Source organism: Anomaloglossus baeobatrachus, chromosome 2 (genome assembly GCF_048569485.1).
Source record: "Anomaloglossus baeobatrachus isolate aAnoBae1 chromosome 2, aAnoBae1.hap1, whole genome shotgun sequence".
Taxonomy (NCBI): Eukaryota; Metazoa; Chordata; class Amphibia; order Anura; family Aromobatidae; genus Anomaloglossus; species Anomaloglossus baeobatrachus.
The window spans coordinates 36,946,569-36,973,739 of NC_134354.1; the positions used below are offsets into that span (position 1 = coordinate 36,946,569).

The 27,171-nt window shown below is 50.5% G+C and overlaps 1 protein-coding gene across 2 annotated transcripts in view; it reads right to left on the bottom strand.

The window, feature by feature from the left end:
- LOC142290908 (MORC family CW-type zinc finger protein 3-like) overlaps positions 1-27,171 on the bottom strand; it is a 156,823-nt gene that overhangs the window by 111,070 nt on the left and 18,582 nt on the right. For both annotated transcript variants that reach the window (XM_075334988.1, XM_075334989.1), the window contains exons 3-5: positions 24,280-24,412; positions 23,976-24,191; positions 4,865-5,011 (exon numbers count right to left, since the gene is read on the bottom strand). In XM_075334988.1, the coding sequence (XP_075191103.1) occupies positions 4,865-5,011; positions 23,976-24,191; positions 24,280-24,412 (496 nt within the window). The remainder of the gene's footprint in view (positions 1-4,864; positions 5,012-23,975; positions 24,192-24,279; positions 24,413-27,171) is intronic.

Here is a 27,171-nt window from a genome sequence, read left to right on the forward strand (position 1 = left end):
TTTACCTTTGTTACCAGCTTCCTCCGCTCTCACTGTCAGTGCCGGCTCCTGCTCTGTGCACATGTAGCTGCAGCACACATCGGGTTAATTAACCCGATGTGTGCTGTAACTAGGAGAGCAAGGAGCCAGCGCTCAGTGTGCGCTGCTCCCTGCTCTCTGCACGTGTAGCTCCGTGCGCTGGTAACCAAGGTAAATATCGGGTTGGTTACCCGATATTTACCTTAGTTACCAAGCGCAGCATCTTCCACGCGGCGCTGGGGGCTGGGACACTGGTTGCTGGTGAGCTCACCAGCAACTTGTGTAGCGACGCTCCAGCGATCCCTGCCAGGTCAGGTTGCTGGTGGGATCGCTGGAGCGTCGCAGTGTGACATCTCACCAGCGACCTCCTAGCAACTTACCAGCGATCCCTATCGTTGTTGGGAGCGCTGGTAAGTTGCTTAGTGTGACGGGGCCTTTACAATGCTCTGCTGGAATTTTAGACCATTCTTCTTTGGCAAACTGCTCCAGGTCCCTGAGATGTGAAGGGGGCCTTCTCCAAACTGCCATTTTGAGATCTCTCCACAGGTGTTCTATGGGATTCAGGTCTGGGCTCATTGCTGGCCACTTTAGTAGTCTCCAGGGCTTTCTCTCAAACCATTTTCTAGTGCTTTTTGAAGTGTGTTTTGGGTCATTGTCCTGCTGGAAGACCCATGACCTCTGAGGAAGACCCAGCTTTCTCACACTGGGCCCTACAATATGCTGCAAAATTTGTTGGTAGTCTTCAGACTTCATAATGCCATGCACACGGTCAAGCAGTCCAGTGCCAGAGGCAACAAAGCAACCCCAAAACATCAGGGAACCTCCACCATGTTTGACTGTAGGGATCGTGTTCTTTTCTTTGAATGCCCCTTTTATTTTCCTGTAAACGCTATTGATGGCTTTCCCCAAAAAGCTCTACTTTTGTCTCATCTGACCAGAGAACATTCTTCCAAAAAGTTTTAGGTTTGCTCAGGTAAGTTTTGGCAAACTCCAGCCTGGCTTTTTTATGTCTCGGGGTAAGAAGTGGGGTCTTACAGTCCCTTTTCATTCAGACGCCGACGGATAGTACGGGTTGACACTGTTGTACCCTCGGACTACAGGGCAGCTTGAACTTGTTTGGATGTTAGTCGAGGTTCTTTAAACACCATCCGCACAATCTTGCGTTGAAATCTCTCGTCAATTTTTCTTTTCCTTCCACATCTAGGGAGGTTAGCCACAGTGCCATGGGCTTTACACTTCTTGATGACACTGCGCACCGTAGACACAGGAACTTTCAGGTCTTTGGAGATGGACTTGTAGCCTTGAGATTGCTCATGCTTCCTCACAATTTGGATTCTTAAGTCCTCAGACAGTTCTTTGGTTTTCTTTCTTTTCTCCATGCTCAATTTGGTGCACACAAGGACACAGGACAGAGGCTGAGTCAACTTTAATCCATGTCAACTGGCTGCAAGTGTGATTTAGTTATTGCCAACACCTGTTAGGTGCCACAGGTAAGTTACAGGTGCTGTTAATTACAGAAATTAGAGACGCATCACAGTATTTTTCAAACAGTGCCAATACTTTTGTCCACCCCCTTTTTTATGTTTGGTGTGGAATTATATCCAATTTGGCTTTACGACAATTTTTTTTATTTTTTTTCATTGAAGACAAATTAAATGAAGATAATAATACCAAAGAATTTGTGATTGCAATCATTTTCAGGAAGAAACTGAGTATTATCTCACAGAATTGCAGGGGTGCCAATACTTTTGGCCAGCACCGTAGGTACTGCAGACAGGAATAAAACTTATTATTTTGCCTCTCTTGCAGAGATTTTAGCAATCAAAGTATTCAGCGCCTAATGACTTAATTTTTGTTTAGTCCAAGTGGGCGTTACCAGAGATTTCACTGGGGGCGTGCACTTCCTCTTTTTGACGCTGACCAATCACACAGGCAGCAACACACTGGAGAAAGAACACACCCACACATTAGCTCAGGCTCACGAGACATGGGCTGGAGCCTAGCAGACCTGAGTGTGAGTTAAGCCCACTTAACATGCTGCGATATCGTTACCGATATCGCTAGCGAGCGTACCCACCCCCGTCGGTTGTGCATCACAGGCAAATCGCTGCCCATGGCGCACAACATCGTTAACACCCGTCACACGGACTTACCATCCCTGCGACGTCACTCTGGCCGGCGATCTGTCTCTTTTCTAAGGGGGCGGTTCGTGCGGAGTAACAGCAACGTCACACGGCAGCCGTCCAATAGCAGAGGAGGGGCGGAGATGAGCGGCCGGAACATGCCGCCCACCTCCTTCCTTCCTCATTGCCGGCGGAGGCAGATAAGGAGATGTTAGTCGTTCCTGCGGTGTCACACATAGCGATGTGTGATGCCGCAGGAACGAGGAACAGCCAGCGGCATGCCCCACCAACGATATTATGAAAAAGGAGCGACGTGTCAACAAACGATTTTTGACGTTTTTGCGATCGTTGATCGTCGCTCCTTGGTGTCACACGCTGCGATGTCGCTAACGACGACGGATGCGCGTCACTAACGACGTGACCCCGACGATATATCGTTAGCAATGTTGCAGCGTGTAAAGCACCCTTAACAGTTTTCAGCTCTGATCTCTGGCAGTCAGTGTGGGGGGAAGGGGCAGTGCTTCAGAGCTGAGTCTTAATGCGAACACTCCTACTACCTCTCCTCTCAAATTCTTGAGCTTTATTGGCAGAGCCAAATACACATTAGCAGTGCCAAAGCAAGTGCTAAGTCTTCCGTACTGCCCCTCACCCCCACACTGACTGCTGGAGATGAAGGCTGAGAATCACACCCAGGACTGCTGTGCTTGGGCACAAAATAATCACTCAACAGTGAGGGGCGAAGACAGTTTCATTGTATTGGGACATGTTCTTTTCCCTTTCGCATGCGTATATCTGATTATGACTAGCAGCACTATGAGAGGAGAGCTAGTGTTTGTAATGAGAATTAACTCTGCAGCAATGTCCCTCCCCCCCCTTCCCCACACTGACTGCCAGGGATGAGAGCTGAAAGCTGTTGGTTAATCACCCAGGTATGTTATGCTCAGGCACTTGTATCCACTATGCAGTGAAGAGAGCACACTGTGACATTGTGTCTACCACTGAACCTGGTCAAAGCTATTGTGGGGGGTGGGTCCTTTTTCCCCTGTGTGTTGCTGCTTGCTTACGATTGGGCAGTGCCAGAAAGAGGAAGAAGTACACGCCCCCAAGTGAAATCTGTCTGTCCACTTGGACTTTAATCACAAATAAATGTTTAGATACCAAATTATTTGATCGCTAATATCTCTGCGGTGGAGAAACAAAATAAAAAAAAATAAATAATGATTTATTCTGCTCTGCAGCCACTGGTGTGTCCAGATAAACAGAAAAAAAAAAACGGACAGTTCCTCTTTAAAAGCGCACTAGACATAAAACAAATACCAAAAACACACATACACGTTACTAAAAGGTGGGGCTGAGATTAAGGCCACTGGCTTTGTTCGCCTGTCTGCAGTGGAGGCAGTGACGAGGGCAAAGGTTTCTGCTGCAGCAGTCAGGAACAAAGCAGGGTGAGCCTCAATTACTTTTGGATGCACGAACACTGGAAGAAGACTCGTGACATGGTTGGATATCTCACTTTGGTTGTCCAGAATCTATTCTCTTTTGCAGGGTTTTTTCTAGCCCATATAAAAGAGGTGCGTTTGGGCACGAAGGAAGGCATAAATTAGATTAGGACACAGCTGAGAGTAAGGGGTACTATGCAAACAACGACATCGCAGCTGCGATGTCGGTGGGGGTCAAATCGAAAGTGATGCACATCCAGCGTCGCAGGCGATATCGGAGTGTGTAAATCGTTTTTGATAAGATTAACGAGCGCACATGCGCCGAAATCGTATCATCGGTGTAGTGTCGGTCATTTCCATAATTTCGGAAGGACCGATGTTATTCCTCGTTCCTGTGGCAGCACACATCACTGTGTATGAAGCCGCAGGAGCGAGGAACATCTGCCTGCCTGCGTCCTGCGGCTCACACCGGCTATGCGGAAGGAAGAAGGTGGGCGGGATGTTTACGTCCCGCTCATCTCCGCCCCTCCGGTTCTATTGGCCGCCTGCCGTGTGACATCGCTGTGATGCCGCACGACCCGCCCCCTTAGTAAGGAGGCGGGTCGCAGGGCAGGTAAGTCCGTGTGAAGCTGCCGAAGCGATAATGTTCGCTACGGCAGCTATAAACACAATATTGTATGTGCGACGGGGGCGGGGACTATCGCACTCGGCATCGCAAGCATCGGGTTGCGATGTCGTAGTGTGCAAAGTATCCCTTACACCTTGGCGTGGCAACTGGGCTTAAGTAAATTTGGCCATTTTTACTTGCAAAGTAACTCATTTTTTCCCAAAAATGTTTCATGTTTTCTGGGCACTAATGCATATTCACATTTCAATGTTCACTATTTACATCCATCAGTTTTTCGCCCTCCCCTTTACTTGAGTGCAACTGTTATTTTGGATACTATCCTAGAAAGGGTACAACATCAGATGGATGGGGGGGCTGACAACAATCGTCTGTAAACAGTTTACAGAGCCAGAGCACCACACACCGTGTAGAACTTGCTGCCGGGTACTGCAGCTTAGTTCTTGTCGAAGTGTAACTGATCTGAGCTGCAGTACCTGGGAACGGCCACTACACAGTATAGGGCTCTGTGCTGTTCTGATCAGTGTCACTGAGGGACCTGGAAATAGCTGAAGGGTGGGGGCATCACACCCCTACAGATCTAATATTGCTATCATTTTGTATTCTGTAATAATAAAGAATGGTACTGTTGTAAAAAAAATATGTAGAAAAATACATACTTTCTTAAATTCCAGATAATGATCCTTGTTCCCTTTTTCCCAAAAACGGCTTCCAGTTCTGTCAGCAGGTCCTTTTGTGTTCTCAGAATCGAGTGTCCCAGGATCGCCTGCAGATTCACCTCGGAGTCTGAACTCTTCACCAGCTGCTGTTTGTGGCGTTAAAGAACTGACAACATGTTACATCTCTATCCAGTTATCTATCTGCAGGAAACTTCTACAAACCTAAGGAGCGGAATGAGTTTTGGTCCTAATGATTAACCCCTTAACGACCGCGGGCAGTAATATTACGTCCTAGCAGTCATAGTGTTACTGCCCGCGGTCAGCTGCCGGCAGCTTGCAGCGATCGGCACACAGCTCAGCTGATTTTCACAGCTGAGATGTGTGCCTGCCAGGCACGAGCAGAATCGTTATCTGCCCGTGCCCTTTAACCCTTAAATGGCGCTGTCAATATGCGACAGCGCCATTATAATATAACGGCATCGGCGGTAAACATTTACTCACCGGCCGATACAGGAAGTCACGTGACGTCATGTGATGACTCCTGTAGCTCACATTACTTACTTTCGGTTTCACCCGGCACGGGGCTGGGTGAGGCAGAAAATGAGCATATCTGCTGTTTACAGCTGTATGGCTTTGATCTGGAGATATGGCAGACCAATCAGATTGCTGATCCATATAGCCCCCTAGGGGGACTAGTAAAATTTAAAAAAAAAAAAAAAAAAAGTTTTAATTTTTTTTTATAAAAATCCTAAAAGTTCAAATCACCCCCCTTTCGCCCCATTGAAAATTAAATGTTAAAAAAAATAAAAAAAATATACACACATTTGGTATTGCCACGTTCAGAAATGCCCGATCTATGAAAATATAAAATCAATTAATCTGATCAGTTAACCCCTTCACCCCCGGCCACTAAAACACCCTAATGACCGGGCCATTTTTTGCAATTCTGACCAGTGTCACTTTGACAGATTATAACTCTGGAACGCTTCAACGGATCCTGGCGATTCTGACATTGTTTTTTCGTGACATATTGTACTTCATGCCAGTGGTAAATTTAGGCCGATATTTTTTGCGTTTATTTGTGAAAATTTCAGAAATTGTGCGAAAATTTTGAAAATTTCGCAATTTTCAAGCTTTGAAAATGTATGCCTATAAATCTGAGAGATATGTCACACAAAATAGTTACTAAATAACATTTCCCACTTGTCTACTTTACATCAGCGCAATTTTCGAAACAAAATTTTTTTCCGTTAGGAAGTTAGAAGGGGTCAAAGTTCATCAGCAATTTCTCATTTTTCCAACAAAATTTACAAAACTATTATTTTTTAGGGACCACATCACATTTGAGGTGATTTTGAGAGGCCGTGGTGACAGAAAATACCCAAAAGTGACCCCATCCTAAAAACTGCACCCCTCACACTGCTCAAAACCACATCCAAGAAGTTTATTAACCCTTCAGGGTGTTTCACAGGAATTAAAGCAATGTGGAAGGAAAAAATGAAAATTTAAAACTTTTTAAACACAAAAATGTTACTTTAGCCATAAAATTTTCATTTTCACAAGGGAGAAAAGAGAAAGAAGGGAATTTTGTTTACTTACCGTAAATTCCTTTTCTTCTAGCTCCAATTGGGAGACCCAGACAATCGGGTGTATAGGCTATGCCTCCGGAGGCCGCACAAAGTATTACACTCAAAAGTGTTAAGCCCCTCCCCTTCTGCCTATACACCCCCCGTGCTCCCACGGGCTCCTCAGTTTTGGTGCAAAAGCAAGAAGGAGGAAAAAGAATTATAAACTGGTTTAAAGTAACTTCAATCCGAAGGAATATCGGAGAACTGAAACCATTCAACATGAACAACATGTGTACACAAAAAAACAGGGGCGGGTGCTGGGTCTCCCAATTGGAGCTAGAAGAAGAAGGGAATTTTGTTACTTACCGTAAATTCCTTTTCTTCTAGCTCTTATTGGGAGACCCAGACGATTGGGGTATAGCTACTGCCCTCTGGAGGCCACACAAAGCACTACATTAAAAGTGCAAGGCCCCTCCCACTCTGGCTATACCCCCCCGTGGTATCACGGGTTCTCCAGTTTTAGTGCCAAAGCAAGAAGGAGGAAGCCAATAACTGGTTTAAACAAATTAACTCCGAATAACATCGGAGAACTGAAAAACCGTTCAACATGAACAACATGTGTACCCGCAAACAACAAAAAAACATCCCGAAGGACAACAGGGCGGGTGCTGGGTCTCCCAATAAGAGCTAGAAGAAAAGGAATTTACGGTAAGTAACAAAATTCCCTTCTTCTTCAGCGCTCTATTGGGAGACCCAGACGATTGGGACGTCCAAAAGCTGTCCCTGGGTGGGTAAATAAATACCTCATGTTAGAGCTGCAAAACAGCCCTCCCCTATGGGGGTGTCACTGCCGCCTGCAGGACTCTTCTACCTAAGCTGGCATCCGCCGAAGCATAGGTATGCACCTGATAATGCTTGGTGAAAGTGTGCAGACTGGACCAGGTAGCTGCCTGGCACACCTGTTGAGCCGAAGCCTGGTGACGTAATGCCCAGGACGCACCCACGGCTCTGGTTGAGTGGGCTTTTAGCCCTGAAGGAACCGGAAGCCCCGCAGAACGGTAGGCCTCTAGAATTGGTTCTTTGATCCATCGAGCCAGGGTGGCTTTAGAAGCCTGCAACCCCTTGCGCGGACCAGCGACAAGGACAAAAAGTGCATCGGAACGGCGTATGGGCGCCGTGCGGGAAATGTAGATTCTGAGTGCTCTCACCAGATCTAGCAAACGTAAGTCCTTTTCATACCGGTGAACCGGATGAGGACAAAACGAAGGCAAGGAAATATCCTGATTAAGATGAAAAGAGGATACGACCTTAGGGAGAAACTCCGGAATGGGGCGCAGCACAACCTTGTCCTGGTGGAACACCAGGAAGGGAGCCTTGGATGACAGAGCTGCCAGCTCAGACACTCGCCGAAGCGATGTGATGGCAACAAGAAACGCCACTTTCTGCGACAGCCGAGAAAAGGAAACTTCCTTCAGAGGCTCGAAGGGCGGCTTCTGGAGAGCAACTAGTACCCTGTTCAGATCCCATGGATCTAACGGTCGCTTGTACGGGGGCACAATATGACAGACCCCCTGCAGGAACGTGCGCACCTTAGGAAGACGTGCTAGACGCTTCTGAAAAAACACGGATAGTGCCGAAACTTGCCCTTTAAAGGGAGCTGAGCGACAAGCCCTTTTCTAACCCCGATTGCAGGAAGGAAAGAAACTTGGGTAATGCAAATGGCCAGGGAGACACTCCCTGGGCCGAGCACCAGGATAAGAAAATCTTCCACGTTCTGTGGTAGATCTTAGCAGAATTCGACTTTCTAGCTTGTCTCATTGTGGCAATCACTCCTTGAGATAATCCTGCAGATGCTAGGATCCAGGACTCAATGGCCACACAGTCAGGTTCAGGGCCGCAGAATTCTGATGGAAAAACGGCCCTTGGGACAGTAAGTCTGGTCGGTCTGGCAGTGACCACGGTCGACCGATCGTGAGATGCCACAGATCCGGATACCACGACCTCCTCGGCCAGTTTGGAGCGACGAGTATGATGCGGCTGCACTCGGATCTGATCTTGCGTAGCACTCTGGGCAAGAGCGCCAGAGGCGGAAACACGTAAGGGAGCTGAAACTGCGACCAATCTTGAACCAAGGCGTCTGCCGCCAGAGCTCTTTGATCGCGCGACCTCGCCATGAATGCCGGGACCTTGTTGTTGTGCCGGGATGCCATTAGGTCGACATCCGGCACTCCCCAGCGGCGACAGATTTCCTGAAACACGTCCGGGTGAAGGGACCATTCCCCTGCGTCCATGCCCTGGCGACTGAGGAAGTCTGCTTCCCAGTTTTCTACGCCTGGGATGTGAACCGCGGATATGGTGGATGCTCTGTCCTCCACCCACATTAGAATGCGCCGGACTTCTTGGAAGGCTTGCCGACTGCGCGTCCCTCCTTGGTGGTTGATGTATGCCACCGCTGTGGAGTTGTCCGATTGGATTCGGATCTGCTTTCCTTCCAGCCACTGCTGGAAGGCTAGTAGGGCAAGATACACTGCTCTGATTTCCAGAACATTGATCTGAAGGGTGGACTCCTGCGGAGTCCACGTCCCCTGAGCCCTGTGGTGGAGAAACACTGCTCCCCATCCCGACAGACTCGCATCTGTCGTAACTACTGCCCAGGATGGGGGCAGGAAGGATCTTCCCTGAGATAATGAGGTGGGAAGGAGCCACCATTGTAGAGAGTCCTTGGCCGTCTGGGAAAGCGAGACTTTCCTGTCCAGGGACGTTGACTTCCCGTCCCATTGGCGGAGAATGTCCCATTGAAGTGGGCGCAGATGAAACTGCGCAAAGGGAACTGCTTCCATGGCTGCCACCATCTTCCCTAGGAAATGCATGAGACGCCGCAAGGGATGAAACTGGCCCTGCAGGAGAGATTGCACCCCTGTCTGTAGTGACCGCTGCTTGTTCAGCGGCAGCTTCACTATCGCTGCTAGAGTATGAAACTCCATGCCAAGATACGTTAGTGACTGAGTCGGTGATAGGATCGACTTTGGAAAGTTGATGATCCATCCGAAAGACTGTAGAGTCTCCAGCGTAGCATTCAGGCTGTGCTGACATGCCTCCTGAGAGGGAGCTTTGACCAATAAGTCGTCTAGGTAAGGGATCACCGAGTGTCCCTGAGAGTGCAAGACTGCTACCACCGCCGCCATGACCTTGGTGAAGACCCGTGGGGCTGTCGCCAGACCAAATGGCAGAGCTACGAACTGAAAATGGTCGTCTCCTATCACAAAACGTAGAAAACGTTGATGTTCTGTAGCAATTGGCACGTGGAGATAAGCATCTTTGATGTCTATTGAGGCAAGGAAGTCTCCTCTGGACATTGAGGCAATGACAGAGCGGAGGGTTTCCATCCGGAACCTCCTGGCGTGCACATGTTTGTTGAGCCGTTTTAGGTCCAGAACAGGACGGAACGAGCCATCCTTTTTTGGAACCACAAAGAGATTGGAGTAAAACCCTTGCCCTTGTTCCTGAGGAGGGACTGGGATCACCACTCCTTCCGCTTTTAGGGAATCCACCGCCTGCAGCAGAGCATCTGCTCGGTCTGGATGTGGGGAGGTTCTGAAGAACCGAGCTGGAGGACGAGAATTGAACTCGATTCTGTACCCGCGAGACAAAATGCCCGTCACCCACCGGTCTTTGACCTGTGACATCCAAATGCCGGAAAAGCGGGAGAGCCTGCCCCCGACCGGCGATGCGGAGGGGGGGGGCTGGAAGTCATGAGGTAGCCGCTTTGGAAGCGGTACCTCCATTTGCTTTCTTGGGGCGTGTGTGAGTCCGCCACGAATCTGAGTTTCTTTGCGTCCTCTGAGTCCCTTTGGACGAGGTAAATGGTGTCTTGCCCGAACCTCGAAAGGACTGAAACCTCTGCTGCCACTTTTTCTGCTGAGGTTTGGATGTTCTGGGTTGTGGTAAAGAGGAGTCTTTACCCTTGGACTGCTTAATGATGTCAGCCAATGGCTCGCCAAACAGTCTATCTCTAGACAAAGGCAAACTGGTTAAACATTTTTTGGAACCAGCATCTGCTTTCCAGTCCTTTAACCACAAGGCTCTGCGCAAAACTACCGAATTGGCGGACGCCATTGAGGTGCGACTGGTAGATTCTAGGACCGCATTGATAGCGTAAGACGCAAACGCCGACATCTGCGTGGTAAGGTGCGCCACTTGCGGCACTGCTGGATGCATGATAGCATCCACTTTTGCTAAGCCAGCTGAAATAGCCTGGAGTGCCCATACGGCTGCGAATGCCGGAGCAAACGACGCGCCGATAGCTTCATAGACAGATTTTAACCAAAGGTCCATCTGTCTGTCATTGGCATCTTTAAGTGAAGCGCCATCCTCCACTGCAACTATGGATCTAGCTGCAAGTTTGGAAATCGGGGGGTCTACCTTTGGACACTGTGTCCAGCGCTTGACCACCTCAGGGGGGAAAGGGAAACGCGTATCTTTAGATCGTTTAGAGAAACGCCTTTCTGGGTGAGCGTCGTGCTTCTGGATTGATTCTCTGAAGTCAGAGTGATCTAACAAAGCACTCAATTTACGCTTGGGATAAAGGAAACGAAACTTCTCCTGCTCCGCAGCCGCCTCTTCTGCTGAAGGGGCTGGGGGAGAAATATCCAACAGCCTATTGATGGCTGAGATAAGGTCGTTCACCATGGCATCCCCATCCGGGGTATCCAGGTTGAGAGGGGTTCCAGGAGTGGATTCCTGATCACTCTCATCAGACACATCACAGGGAGACTGATTGTGCTGAGACCCTGAGCAGTGTGAAGACGTCGAGGGTCTTTCCCAGCGAGCTCGCTTAGGGTGGCTGGGGCCATCATCTGAGTCATAATCCTCGGCCTGTGAAGCCGGGGACCCCCCTGTGGGCTGGATACATTCCAAGTAAGGGGGACCTGAGGACAGAGGCCTCGCCGTGCCCAAAGACTGAGCCCCATGCATAGATTGCAAGGTTTCAAGTATTTTTGCCATAGAGACAGACATACTATCAGCAAAAACTGCAAAGTCTGTCCCTGTCACCGGGGCAGAACTTACAAGCGTCTCAGCCTGGGTCGCTACCTCTCCTGACTCCGGCTGGCGAAGCAGCACCGGGTCGGAGCATTGCACACAATGGGGGTCATCAGAGCCTGCTGGTAGATTAGCCCCACATGCAGCACACGCAGTATACACAGCCCTTTTTGCCTTGGCCGCCTTGCGTTTTGAGGATGACATGTTGCTGCTTCCACAGAGCGATCTGGGATATGCAGCCAGAAGCGCACCTCACAGTGCAAGAAATACAATATCTATATATCTGTACCCAGTACACTGATACACAGTGAGGCACTAGAGGGACCAGCACAGAAAAATCGCTTACCGCCCGCTTAAAAAGCGGGTGTGTGGTCGCCAGATAGCCCCTAGTCCAGGTCTCCCAGAGCCTTGCGTCCTTCCTCCAGCCAGGCATGCATGTAATGGCTGCCGGCGTCTCGAGAGAGGAAGGGGGGCGGGCCCTGGGCGTTCCTGGCCAAGAGCGGGAAGCCTGCTTCCCTCTGTGCCAAGTGAGAGGGCTGGAGCATGTAAATCAGGCTCCAGCCCTCGTCGCTGCTAGCGAACAGCGTCTCTCCCCTACCCTGAATGACAGGGTGGGGGCGGGAACAAATCGGAGCTGCCGGCGTCCTAGGCCCAAAAAGCCGGGGACTAAATTTATAACGCCGCCGCCGTAAAAGCGCGGACGGCGGATCCCCGGCGCACCACAAGTCACAGCAGCGCCGCCCGGTCCAGAGGGGGTCGGCGCTGCGTTCCCATACACAAAAAAGTCCCCCAGTAATCTGTAGGGACACCAACTCCACGTTGCGGTCCCCGGCGCACTACAACACCCAGCCAGCCCGGAGTGTGTCTGTGCCTGCCGGGGACACAGAGTACCTGTATGATGCAGGGCCTGTCCCTGATCGTACTCCTGCTCCGAATCCATCAGGTTCTAATGGGTCTGTGGATGGAGCCCGGCATCAGAGCTGAGAGGCCGGCAGGATCCCACTTCCACAGAGCCCTACCAGGGGATGTGGAAGGAAAACAGCATGTCAGGCTCCAGCCCTGTACCAGCAATAGGTACCTCAACCTTACAACACCATCCAGGGGTGAGAAGGGAGCATGCTGGGAACACTATATGTGTCCTCTTTTCTTCCATCCGAAATAGTCAGCAGCTACTGCTGACTAAAATCTGTGGAGCTATGCATGGAATGTCTGACCTCCTTCGCACACAAAGCTAAAACTGGAGAACCCGTGATACCACGGGGGGGTATAGCCAGAGTGGGAGGGGCCTTGCACTTTTAATGTAGTGCTTTGTGTGGCCTCCAGAGGGCAGTAGCTATACCCCAATCGTCTGGGTCTCCCAATAGAGCGCTGAAGAAAAGGAATTTACGGTAAGTAAACAAAATTCCCTTCTTCTTTGTCGCTCCATTGGGAGACCCAGACAATTGGGACGTCCAAAAGCAGTCCCTGGGTGGGTAAAATAATACCTCGTAAGAGAGCCGTAAAACGGCCTCTTCCTACAGGTGGGCAACCGCCGCCTGAAGGACTCGTCTACCTAGGCTGGCATCCGCCGAAGCATAGGTATGCACCTGATAGTGTTTCGTGAAAGTGTGCAGGCTCGACCAGGTAGCCGCCTGACACACCTGCTGAGCCGTAGCCTGGTGCCTCAAAGCCCAGGACGCGCCCACGGCTCTGGTAGAATGGGCCTTCAGCCCTGAGGGAACCGGAAGCCCAGCCGAACGGTAGGCTTCGAGAATTGGCTCCTTGATCCACCGAGCCAAGGTTGATTTGGAAGCCTGTGACCCTTTACGCTGGCCAGCGACAAGGACAAAGAGTGCATCTGAGCGGCGCAGGGGCGCCGTACGAGAAATGTAGAGTCTGAGTGCTCTCACCAGATCTAACAAGTGCAAATCCTTTTCACATTGGTGAACTGGATGAGGACAAAAAGAAGGTAAGGAGATATCCTGATTGAGATGAAAGGGGATACCACCTTAGGGAGAAATTCCGGAACCGGACGCAGAACCACCTTGTCCTGGTGAAAAACCAGGAAAGGGGCTTTGCATGACAGCGCTGCTAGCTCAGACACTCTCCGAAGTGAAGTGACTGCTACTAGAAAAACCACTTTCTGCGAAAGGCGTGAGAGAGAAATATCTCTCATTGGCTCGAATGGTGGTTTCTGAAGAACCAGCAGCACCCTGTTCAGATCCCAGGGTTCTAACGGCCGCTTGTAAGGAGGAACGATGTGACAAACCCCCTGCAGGAACGTGCGTACCTGTGGAAGTCTGGCTAGGCGCTTCTGGAAAAACACAGAGAGCGCTGAGACTTGTCCCTTAAGGGAGCCGAGCGACAAACCCTTTTCCAGTCCAGATTGAAGGAAGGACAGAAAAGTGGGCAAGGCAAAAGGCCAGGGAGAAAAACCCTGAGCAGAGCACCACGACAGGAAAATTTTCCACGTCCTGTGGTAGATCTTGGCAGACGTTGGTTTCCTAGCCTGTCTCATAGTGGCAATGACGTCTTGAGATAACCCTGAAGACGCTAGGATCCAGGACTCAATGGCCACACAGTCAGGTTGAGGGCCGCAGAATTCAGATGGAAAAACGGCCCTTGAGATAGCAAGTCTGGTCGGTCTGGTAGTGCCCATGGTTGGCCGACCGTGAGATGCCACAGATCCGGGTACCACGACCGCCTCGGCCAGTCTGGAGCGACGAGGATGACGCGGCGGCAGTCGGCCCTGATCTTGCGTAACACTCTGGGCAACAGTGCCAGCGGAGGAAACACATAAGGGAGCTGAAACTGCGACCAATCCTGAACTAAGGCGTCTGCCGCCAGAGCTCTGGGATCTTGAGACCGTGCCATGAACGTCGGTACCTTGTTGTTGTGCCGGGACGCCATGAGGTCGACGTCCGGCACCCCCCAGCGGCAACAGATCTCCTGAAACACGTCCGGGTGAAGGGACCATTCCCCTGCGTCCATGCCCTGGCGACTGAGATAATCTGCTTCCCAGTTTTCCACGCCTGGAATGTGAACTGCAGAGATGGTGGAGGCCGTGGCTTCCACCCACATCAAAATCCGCCGGACTTCCTGGAAGGCTTGCCGACTGCGTGTGCCGCCTTGGTGGTTGATGTATGCCACCGCTGTGGAATTGTCCGACTGAATTCTGATCTGCTTGCCTTCCAGCCACTGCTGGAACGCTTTCAGGGCAAGATACACTGCCCGTATTTCCAGAACATTGATCTGAAGCGAGGACTCTTGCTGGGTCCACGTACCCTGAGCCCTGTGGTGGAGAAAAACCGCTCCCCACCCTGACAGACTCGCGTCCGTCGTGACCACCTCCCAGGATGGGGGTAGGAAGGATTTCCCCTTCGATAATGAAGTGGGAAGAAGCCACCACCGAAGGGAAGCTTTGGTCGCCTGAGAGAGGGAGACGTTCCTGTCGAGGGACGTCGGCTTCCTGTCCCATTTGCGTAGGATGTCCCATTGAAGAGGACGCAGGTGAAACTGCGCGAAAGGAACTGCCTCCATTGCTGCCACCATCTTCCCCAGGAAGTGCATGAGGCGCCTCAAGGGGTGTGACTGGCCTTGAAGGAGAGATTGTACCCCTGTCTGTAGTGACCGCTGCTTGATCAGCGGAAGCTTCACTATCGCTGAGAGGGTATGAAACTCCATGCCAAGGTATGTGAGCGATTGGCCCGGTGTCAGATTTGACTTTGGAAAATTGATGATCCACCCGAAACTCTGGAGAGTCTCCAGGGTAGCGTCGAGGCTGTGTTGGCATGCCTCTTGAGAGGGTGCCTTGATCAGGAGATCGTCCAAGTAAGGGATCACCGAGTGACCCTGAGAGTGGAGGACCGCTACTACAGTAGCCATAACCTTGGTGAAAACCCGTGGGGCTGTTGCCAGGCCGAACGGCAGTGCCACGAACTGCAGGTGTTCGTTTTCTATGGCGAAGCGCAAGAAGCGCTGGTGCTCTGGAGCAATCGGTACGTGGAGATAAGCATCTTTGATATCGATCGATGCAAGGAAATCTCCTTGGGACATTGAGGCGATGACGGAGCGGAGGGATTCCATCCGGAACCGCCTGGTCGTTACGTGTTTGTTGAGAAGTTTCAGGTCCAGGACAGGACGGAAAGACCCGTCCTTCTTTGGGACCACAAACAAGTTGGAGTAAAAACCGTGGCCCTGTTGCTGAAGAGGAACAGGGACCACCACTCCTTCTGCCTTCAGAGTGCCCAGCGCCTGCAGAAGAGCCTCGGCTCGCTCGGGAGGCGGGGATGACCTGAAGAATCGAGTCGGGGGACGAGAGGTGAACTCTATCTTGTAACCGTGAGACAGAATGTCTCTCACCCAACGGTCTTTTACCCGTGGCAGCCAGGCGTCGCAAAAGCGGGAGAGCCTGCCACCGACCGAAGATGCGGAGTGAGGAGGCCGAAAGTCATGAGGAAGCCGCTTTGGTAGCGGCACCTCCGGTGGCCTTTTTAGGACGTGACTTAGACCTCCATGCATCAGAGTTCCTTTGATCTTTCTGAGGCCTTTTGGACGAGGAGAATTGGGACCTGCCCGCGCTTCGAAAGGACCAAAACCTCGACTGCCCCTTCCTCTGTTGGGGTATGTTTCGGTTTGGGCTGGGGTAAGGATGTATCCTTTCCCTTGGATTGTTTGATGATTTCATCCAAACGCTCGCCAAACAATCGGTCGCCAGAAATTGGCAAACTGGTTAAGCGCTTTTTGGAAACAGAATCTGCCTTCCATTCCCGTAGCCACAAGGCCCTGCGGAGTACCACCGAATTGGCGGCTGCAACAGCCGTACGGCTCGCAGAGTCCAGGACAGCATTAATAGCGTAAGACGCAAATGCCGACGTCTGAGTGGTTATGGACGCCACCTGTGGCGCGGACGTGCGTGTGGCTGCGTCAATTTGCGCTTGACCTGCTGAGATAGCTTGTAGCGCCCATACGGCTGCGAACGCTGGGGCAAAAGAAGCGCCGATAGCTTCATAGATGGATTTCAACCAGAGTTCCATCTGCCTGTCAGTGGCATCTTTGAGTGAAGCCCCATCTTCCACTGCAAGTATGGATCTAGAGATTGGAGGATCCACTTTGGGACACTGAGCCCAACTTTTGACCACGTCAGGGGGAAAAGGATAATGTGTATCCTTAAGGCGCTTAGAAAAACGCTTATCTGGACAAGCATGGTGATTCTGGACTGCCTCTCTGAAATCAGAGTGGCCCAGAAACATACTCGGTGTACGCTTGGGAAACCTGAAACGGAATTTCTACTGCTGAGAAGCTGACTCCTCCACCGGAGGAGCTGAGGGAGAAATATCCAACATACGATTGATGGACGCAATAAGGTCGTTCACTATGGCGTCCCCGTCCGGAGTATCAAGATTGAGAGCGGCCTCAGGATCAGAATCCTGATCAGCTGTCTCCGCATCATCAACCAGAGATTCCCCCCTCTGAGACCCTGCACAATATGATGATGTCGAGGGAAAATCTAAGCGAGCTCGCTTAGTCGGTCTGGGGCTGGGGTCTGTGTCAGAACCCTCAGCCTGGGATCCATGAGATACCCCGGGAGGACATTGTTGGTCCAGCTGAGGTGGGCCAGGGAACAAAGATTCAACAGAGTCCCTGTGCTGAGATACCGGCCTGGACTGCAAGGCTTCTAGTATCTTAGCCATAGTCTCAGAGAGTTTTGCAAACTCCGTCCCCGTCACCTGGACAGTGTCAGCAGGTGGCTCCCCCTGGGCCCCTCTTAGCAGAGGCTCCGGCTGAGTAAGTGCCACAGGGGCCGAACAGTGCACACAATGAGGGTCAGTGGAACCTGCCGGTAGCGGGGTCGTACATGCGGCGCAGGCAGCATAATAAGCCTGTGTTTTGGCACCCCTGCCTTTCGTGGGCGCCATGCTATTATCTTCCCTGAGTAACACAATAGGGTATATAGCCAGAAATCAACTGTGCACCATACAGTGTAAAACATATATACCATAAACATATAATGTTACACTACTGCACAATGGGGCTAGCACCACAGGTGCTGCTTACCACCCGCCTAAAGCGGTTGTGAGGCCACCAGAGTCCCTGCCTGGGTCTCCCAGACTTTGTCCCCCTCTGCAGCGTCCGAGGAGCTGACAGGAATGGCTGCCGGCGTCCTGAGGAGAGGAGGGAGCCGTGGGCGTGACCCAGAAAGAGCGGGAACTGGTGCCCGCACTGTGCACAGTGAGGGGGGTGGAGTATGCAAAGCATGCTCCAGCCCTCAGTGCTGCTCGTTCTGTGCAGCGTCCCGCCCTTCCCCTGCCTGTCAGGGCTGTGGGCGGGAGGAAAGGAAACTAGGCCGCAAAAAGCCGGGGACTCTAGTAATAAACGCTGGCCGCCGTAAAAGCGCGGCCGGCGTGAAAGCCCCGGCGCACTACAAGTCCCAGCCGCGCCGCAGTGTTTCCATGGCCGCGGCGGTCAGTGCGGCAGTCCCTATACATAAACACACTCCGCAACGCTGAGTGTGTAATGGCACATATTAACCCGGTCAGCGCCGTGGTCCCCGGTGCACTAGCACACCCAGCAAAGCTGGAGTGTTGCTGTGCGCTGTCCCCACAGGGATACAGAGTACCTCCAAGTAGCAGGGCCATGTCCCTGAACGATACCCGGCTCCTATCCAGCAGGCTCCACAGGAGTTGTGGATGAAGCACGGTCTCAGTGCCTGGAGACCGATAGGATCCCACTTCACCCAGAGCCCTGAGGGGGATGGGGAAGGAAAACAGCATGTGGGCTCCAGCCTCCGTACCCGCAATGGATACCTCAACCTTACAACACCACCGACAAGAGTGGGGTGAGAAGGGAGCATGCTGGGGGCTCTATATGGGCCCACTTTTCTTCCATCCGACATGGTCAGCAGCTGCTGCTGACCAATCTGTGGAGCTGTGCGTGCGTGTCTGACCTCCTTCGCACAAAGCAAAAAACTGAGGAGCCCGTGGGAGCACGGGGGGTGTATAGGCAGAAGGGGAGGGGCTTAACACTTTTAAGTGTAATACTTTGTGCGGCCTCCGGAGGCATAGCCTATACACCCGATTGTCTGGGTCTCCCAATGGAGCGACAAAGAAATGCACCATACAATTTATTATGCAATTTCCTCCTGAGTACGCTGATACCCCATATGTGGTAAAAATCAATTGTTTGGGCGCACGCAGAGCTCAGAAGGGAAGCAGCGCCATTTAAATTTTTGAATGCAAAATTAGCTGCACTCATTAGCGGATGCCATGTCGGGTTTGAAGACCCCCTGAGGTGCCTAAACAATGGAGCTTCCCCACAAGTGACCCCATTTTGGAAACTAGACCCCTCAAATAATTTTTCTAGTGAGCACTTTGAACGCCTGGGGGCTTCGCAGAAGTTTATAATATTGAGCCATGAAAAGAAAAAAAAAATTTTTTTAACACCAAACTGTTGCTTCAACTAGGTAGCTTTTTTTTCACAAGGGTATAAGGAAAAAATGCACCATAAAATTTATTGTGCATTTTCTCCTGAGTACGTAGATACCTCATATGTGATGGAAAGCAATTGTTTGGGCGCATGGCGGGGCTCAGAAGAGAAGGAGCGCGATTGACAGCAAAATTGGTTGGAATCATTAGCTGACGTAATGTTGAATTTGGAGACCCCCTGAGGTGCCTAAACAATGGAGCTCCCCCACAAGTGACCCCATTCCACATGGAAACTAGAACCCTCAAGGAATTATCTAGATGTTTAGCGAGCCCCAAGGGGCTCCACAGAAGTTCATAATGTTGAGCCATGAATACAATTATTTTTTTTTCACCACAAAACTGTTACTTGAACCAGGTAGCTTCTTTTTTTCACAAGGGTATCAGGAAAAAATGTACCATAAAACGTATTGTGCAATTTCTCCTGAGTACGGAGATACCTCATATGTGGTGGAAAGTAATTGTTTGGGCGCATGGCGAGGCTCAAAAGAGAAGGGGCACCATTTGACAGCAAAATTGGTTGGAATCATTAGCGGACGCCATGTCACGTTTGGAGACCCCCTATGGTGCCTAAACAGTGGAGCTCCCCCAAAAATTACCCCATTTTGGAACTAGACCCCTCAAGGAATTTATCTAGATGTTTGGTGAGCCCCTTGTACCCCCAGGGGCTCCACAGAAGTTGATAACGTTGAACCGGGAAAATTATTTTTTTTTTACCACAACATTTTTGCATCAACCAGGTAGCTTTCTATTTTTACAACGGTGTTAGGAAAAAATGCACCATAAAACGTATTGTGCAATTTTTCCTGAGTACGCAGATAACTCATACGTGGTGGAAAGTAATTGTTTGGGCGCATGGCGGAGCTCAGAAGAGAAGGAACGCCATTTGACAGCAAAATTGGTTGGAATCATTAGCGGACGCCATGTCACTTTTGGAGACCCCCTATGGTGCCTAAACAGTGGAGCTCCCCCACAAATTACCCCATTTTGGAAATAGACCTCTCAAGGAATTTATCTAGATGTTTGGTGAGTATCTGGAGTACGCAGATACCTCATATGTGGTGGAAAGTAATTGTTTGAGCGCATAGCGGGGCTCAGAAGAGAAGGAACGCCATTTGACTTTTCAAACGCGGTGCACTGATCGGCCGCTGCAGGACGCAAGGTCGGATGAGATATAAAAAGCGTCGGGGATACGGTAAAAAAAAAAGTCACGCCCCCCCCCCCAAAAATTGAGCAGGGATGCAGGATCCGTTATCGGCATCCCTGATCAGCGCTCGGCGGGACGCACGGACGGATGAGGTGTAAAAATGGACAGGGGATACAGGAAAAAGAAAAAAAAAAAAAAAAGTTACACTCATAGTACCCAGAGGATTAGCAGGAGGATCACTTACCAGAAGAACTGCAGGAGGAACAGAAGGCTATCGAGATAGACAGCTGTACAGGAGCAGCAGGCAGGACGCTGGACAGATCAGCAGAAGACCCAGGAAGAAGTACCCAGCGATGGAGGCAGATGTGATTGGGCCAGTAAAGACCTCGGACGACCCGGTGAAGGCAGGTAAGAGGATGTCGAGGGGGGGGCAGAGGGGGAAAGGGGGGCAGAGGGGGGCGGAGAAGCAAATGCGGAAGGAAGCAGAATAGAGATCACAGAGGAGGTAGGCAGATCGCAGGGGAGCAAATCGGGATGTTGGGGGGCAGATCGCGGGGGGCACGGGCAGGGGCCATCGCGGGGAGCGCGCACGGGCTGCAAGGGGAGCGGAATACTCACGTGGAGCAGGAGCAGTAGCGGTGACATCAGCGGTGGCAGCAGCAGCGGTGGCGTCGGTACCACAAGTGACAGCCAGTGCACGCTGCAGACATGGTGGGGGAGGGCAGCCACCTGCAGATCAGACCGCCCCACTGCACACTGATTGGAGCGATTGCGCGTCATAGCACGATCGCTCCAATCAGTGCTGCAGGGGCTGGGGGCGACATGTTTGAGGTCCAGTTATGATGTGTTGCAGCTGCTACAGCACCTCATAGCAGGATCTCACAGTATCGCACTAATTCAGGCATTTTTGCCGAAATCGGTTGCGAACGATGTGGTTGGCGGTTCAGATTTGAACAGCCAATCACATCAATCGTCTATACGGGGTGGCGATGCCACCCCCACTGGGTTCAAGCAAAGGTCCCCTGCTGTAAGAAACAGCAGGGGACATCATTTGAAAGCCGTTGCTATGGCCACGGCAATCAAATGAACTTTAGACAGTAAAGTTACGTCCCTGGTCGTTAAGTCACGTTAAAATAGTACTTAACTTTACTGCCCGTGGTCGTGAAGGGGTTAAAGGGAACCTGTCAGGTGCAATATGCACCCAGAATCAAGAGCATTGCTATTTGTGTATATTGCTAATCCCTGCCTAACCGTCCCTGTATACATTAGCATAGATAAAGTGATCTTTAGAAAAAGTATTTCTAAAGATCTTATATCATATGCCAATGAGCGAGGGCACTAGTCCCCTGGGCGTTAGTTCCCCTTACTAGTCGCCCCATTAGCATGTTAGCACACACGCAGGGACGTGCTGACATGCTAATGAATGTGCAGCATCATCAGGATCATTTCACTCACCTCTCCGCCATCGCATCCGACAGGGGATTTTGCGCATGACCCTGGAGTCTCGATCATGCGCCCTATGAAGTCGGGTGTACGCGGGTGTGCGCATGACCAAATCTCCGGGGTCATGCACACTGAGCCGAAATCCCCCGTCGGACGTGATGGTGGCAGAGAGGTGAGTGAGATCATCCTGATGACGCTGCACATTCATTAGCATGATAGCACGCCCACAGGGACGTACTAACATGCTAATGGGGGCGACTTGCAAGGGAAGCAACGCCCTTGGGACTAGTCCCCGCACTCATTAGCATATGAGGAGAACTTTAGAAAATACTTTTTCTAATGATCCCTTTAGACACAGGGACGGTTAGGTAGGGATTAGCAATATACACACAGAACTGCTCCTGGTTCTGGGTGCATATTGGACCTGACAGGTTCCCTTTAAGAATACAACAGCACACAGCCTGATGAGAGGCATAGTTGGTTTATTAACCCCTTACAGCTTGCTGTTTTCAGATTACATAGCAAAACCCTGCTGACAAGATTCACTTTACATGACTAACCTTTGTAGCTTTAACAATAATTTGTGCAATTTTTTGGTCCGACACACAAGGCTACTTTTTAGGCTATGTGCGCACTTACCGGATTTTGCCGCGGATTTTTTGCGGTTTTGCTGCATGTTTCGCTGCAGAAAATGTTCATAACATCTCTGCAGTGAATCACCAGTAAAACCTATGGGCAAAAAAAATCCTTGTGCGCACTGGGCGGAATTTGACAGCTGCATGTTTTGCTGCGGGATTCCCGCAGCAAAAACAATTGCATGTCAATTCTTTTCCGCACATCGCTGCGGGATTTCACTACATTGACTCCAATGTAATCGGGAAATTCCGCAGGAATAACGCAGGCAGCAAATTCTGTGCGGTTCACTGCGTTTTCCTGCGTTATTTCCTGCGGTATTTCGCGTTTAACCTCCGGTAATGTACATCGCTTGTCTGCGGTTTTGCAGGGAAGTGATGTCATTACAGGAAGAGGAAGCGGAGCAGAGAGTAAACACACACACATCACACAGACATCGATCACACACACAGACACATAGAACACACACAGAAAGAAAACGGAAATATAGAAAACAAAGAACGTGGGCTCCGCTGCATATTTACCGTCCAGCCGAGGTAAGCACACAGCGGCGGCCGGTATTCTCAGGCTGGGGAGGGAGAGGGGCAGGGTTAATGTCCCCCGCCTCACTCCCCCTCCCGCAGCCGAGAATATCAGCCGCAGCTGCCCCGGGACTTTGCATGCATTATGCGGCAGCACCGGCGTGTCCTCGGCTCTTCCTGCTGCTGTGTAGCAGTGGCAGCAGGGTAATACAAGGGGTTAATGGTGGTGGATCACCGCCATTAACTCCAGGCTTGATCATGGCAGCGTCTGTGACAGCTGACATGATCAACCCGTAAGTAAAGTGAATAAAACACAGACACCGAAAAATCCTTTATTTTAAATAAAACAAACAAGCCTCGTTCACCATTTTATTAACCCCTCCCGCACCAAAGCTCCGGCGTAATCCACAGCTCCGACGTCCTGCGCTGCTTACATCCAGCCGCGACTGTCACAGACACAGCGCTGAATGAATGCAGCAGACAGCAGAGGTAATTACCGGTCATTTCCCACGGCCGGTAATGTGAACTCACTGCCGACCGTGGGAAATGTAGCGATCTGTCATCTATCTATCCTTCTATCTATCCCTCTATCTGTCTGTCTATCTATCTATTCTTCTGTCTATCTACTATCTCAGAATTAAATGACTTTTTTTTTTTTTTTTCAATGTGCTTTATTGCATTGAATGCAATAAAGCACATCCCAACCCGCACGCGGCAAAACCGCGGCAATACCGCGGTGAAACCGCAGCAAACCGCGGCAAACCGCATGCGGTTTTCGGGTGCGGTTTGCCGTGGTTTTTTACCGCGGGTGCGGTAATCTTTGAGAGCATGCGGAATTTTCTCAAGAAAATTCCATTTCCCAGTGCGCACATAGCCTTAAAGGAAAATCATAGCTAAATTTATGCGGCTTGGTCTGACACCGGCGTTACTTTGCAGCTTCCAAAGGAAGCCCCTTGCTATGGCAGAGAGTCAGTTTTGTTGTGTTAGTCACTAGCAGAGCTAATCTGACTCAGATCAGACCCAGCAGCCGTTATTCCAGGGGAGCACCGGGTAATCAGATTATCGCCGAGCCCATTAAAGGCAGTGATACCGCCTCTGTTCACTACAACGCTCATGTATCACTGTGTAGGCTGCATAAGAGAAGCTTCTATATTGCAGGAGCTTTAATCCCCTGGCTATACATTCACAATGCTGTGGGAATAAATACGTCCTGTAGGACCCCTGTCCATGTGCCCTCCCAAGCCCAGAAGCAATGTAAGAACATTTCCCATTCTTACGGACCCAAGAAAGAAAAGGATATTTTGTTTATCGAAGGAGATGATGGGCACGATGACGTTTTCTGCCTTCACAGCCTCCAGGTAGGACTGGGACAACATTCCCACGTGCATCCCGGAGTCGTTTTTGGTCAGTACAATGGCGTCCTTGCCCAGGCGCATGGATCCAGACTTGAATCCGTTTCCATAAAGGCCGACGGGAATGTGACCCTGTACTGCGACCTTGTCGCTGAATCCAAAACTGAAATGAAAAACGAAAAATTATCACTCATGAACCTTAATAGTAAAGATGTAAAGCAAGACAAGACGCCTCTCTGCCCAGCGCGCACCTCAGCATCTTGTGCAGTTTATCCAACGTCATCCCATTCCCGTTGTCGGTGAAGATTAAGCTCAGGTAGCCGTTCAGGAAAGTCTGATCAATCCAGATTTGCTTAGCGTTGACATCTGGGTCATAGGCGTTATCTGAAATAAATGGAAAACAACGTTATTGTAATGGCCGCTAAAGCTTTATTCATTGAGTATGGCATCCTGCCTATAGAGCGATTGTCACCATGACAGATCCCTCTGAACTGTCGGACTCCGTGCCACTTAAAGGGAACCTGTCACCAGTTTTTTGCCCTACAAGCTGCGGCCACCGTCTACGTCACACACACACACACACACACACACACACACACACACACACACACACATTGTGGTCCTGCGCAGGCGCAATTTGATCAAAGTATTGTAGTGCGCCTGCGCGGGACCTCAATGCTGGCGCATGTGTATGATGTAGACGCGTCATGCACCGCGGCTTCAGAAGAAGGACAACAAAGATGGACGAAAGGGGAGGCGCCGGTCCCAAAGAATGGCGCCAACCCTCCGACCCGAGTATTATAAAGTGATTTTTATGTTCTACACAGCGGCCTGGGCTCTATATACAGCATGTTAGAATACTGTATATAAGAGCCCAGTGGTGGTGGCCGTAGCTTATACACCAAAAAATTGGTGACAGGTTCCCTTTAATAGCGCTCTCTAGATTGTAATTCATTTTCATGTGTTACCATAAGACCACATTTACAACAAATGACAAAAGGCACCATGAACGGGAGCTTCGGGGCACTCTATGGGCGATGCTTTCTTTTCTAAAGGTAAAAGATAGCAGTCAGGTGAAAGCACAGCCACCTCTCCCATACACAGGAGCCCTGGGAGTTTATTGGAATTTTTGTAGTAGAGGCAGAGAATGAAAAACAGTAATTTTGCACTTTTTTTTTATTATTATTTACAGGCATGACCTTATAGGTTAAATTATTCTGTATTTTGATGGATAAAACTGTGCAGTTATACATGAAGCTGCTGATAAATCTTTGGCTTTACCCAGAAAGAAACGAGATCGGATGATGAAACTTTCCATTTATTCCACACACTCTCCACTGATGACAACACACTTCTTACGTCGGTATTCCAAGTTCTGTAAGCCTCGCAAAAAGAAGGATTTCATTTGTGCCTCAAACCAGGCATCCATAGCAGCCATGGCATCAGAAAGGTGTGAAATTTGGTACCCTTGGTTTCCTCAGGATTGGAAACAGATGATAGTCGGAGGGAGCTAGATCTGGTGAATAAGGTGGGTGGTCACCAGCTGGAAGCCCAGCTCTGCCAGTTTTGCCGTGGTCACTTGTGCAGTGTGAGTGGAGGCGTTGTCTTGCAGGAACAAGATTCCTTTGGACAGCTTGCCGCGCCTTTTGGCCTTCAGAGCTGCCTTCATTTGGCAATGAAGTTCAATGTAATACCTTGCATTGATGGAGGAACCCTTTTGAAGGTAGTCCACTAGCAGCACGCCCTCCTTATCCCAGAACACAGACGCCATCCCCTTAGTAGCTGATTTTTGCCCCCTGAACTTCTTTGGATGAGGAGAACCACTGTGCCTCCACTCTTTTCACTGCTCCTTATTTTCAGGGTCATAGAAATAAATCCAGGTGTCATCCATAGTGACCAGTCGCTCCAGGAAGTTATCATCAGTCCAGAAGCGCTGACAAATGGACTGGAAAGTTTTCACTTGCTGCTTCTCTGATTTGTTGTCAGACATTTGGGGACCCACTTTGCAGATCGCTTCTTCAGGTCCAAATGTTCATGGATAATGACACAAACACGGGAAATGCCCATGATGTCTGCTATTGCTTTAGCTGAAATTCGTGGATTCTCCAGTATGAGGTTGTGCACAGCATCGACGATCTCCAGAACAACAACCACTCTCACTAGTCCAGGACATTCCTCATCATTGTGGCTGAAGTGGCCCGTTTTAAATTTGGCAACCCAGTTCTTAACTGTGGAATATGAAGGGCAATGATCCCCAATATCTGCGACATATCACCATGAATATCCTGGGCGGACTTCCCTTGCAGAAAAAAGAATTTTATCCCTCCTCTGCTCTCAGTTGCTGTGAATATCGCATTAGACTCCGCCATTGTTTTCCCGTGTGCGTAGAACACTGTTGCCATAAGCAAACAACACAAAATTTTGAAAACAAATATTAGACACATAAGGCTTTCATATGATGTAAAATTCGTTACCATAGAAACAAAAAAAATAAAATCACAAAGCCAAAGACTTATCAGTAGCCTCTCGTCCCAAATATGATTATTTTACAATTTTTCCAAATTATCCTTTAAATGTGAAAAGTGGGAGGAGTCAAATTGTTTGTTGTTTTTAAACTTTTTATTTTCCATTGACGGGTCACATGGAACACTTTCTCCACATTCAAGCAAAGGAGAAGAAGAGAGACAGCACGGGGTGGGGGGCAGGGGAGAAGAAGAGAGGACAGCACGGGGGGCAGGGGAGGAGAAGAGAGACAGCACGGGGGGGGGGGGGGGGCGGGAGGAGAAGAGAGACAGCACAGGGGGGGGGGGGCCGGAAGGAGAAGAGAGACAGCACAGGGGGGGGGCCGGAAGGAGAAGAGAGACAGCACGGGGGGGGCCGGGAGGAGAAGAGAGACAGCACAGGGGGGGGCCGGGAGGAGAAGAGAGACAGCACGGGGGGGGGGGGGCCGGAAGGAGAAGAGAGACAGCACGGGGGGGGGGGGGGGGGGGCGGGAGGAGAAGAGAGACAGCACAGGGGGGGGGCCGGGAGGAGAAGAGAGACAGCACAGGGGGGGGCCGGGAGGAGAAGAGAGACAGCACAGGGGGGGGCCGGGAGGAGAAGAGAGACAGCACAGGGGGGGGCCGGGAGGAGAAGAGAGACAG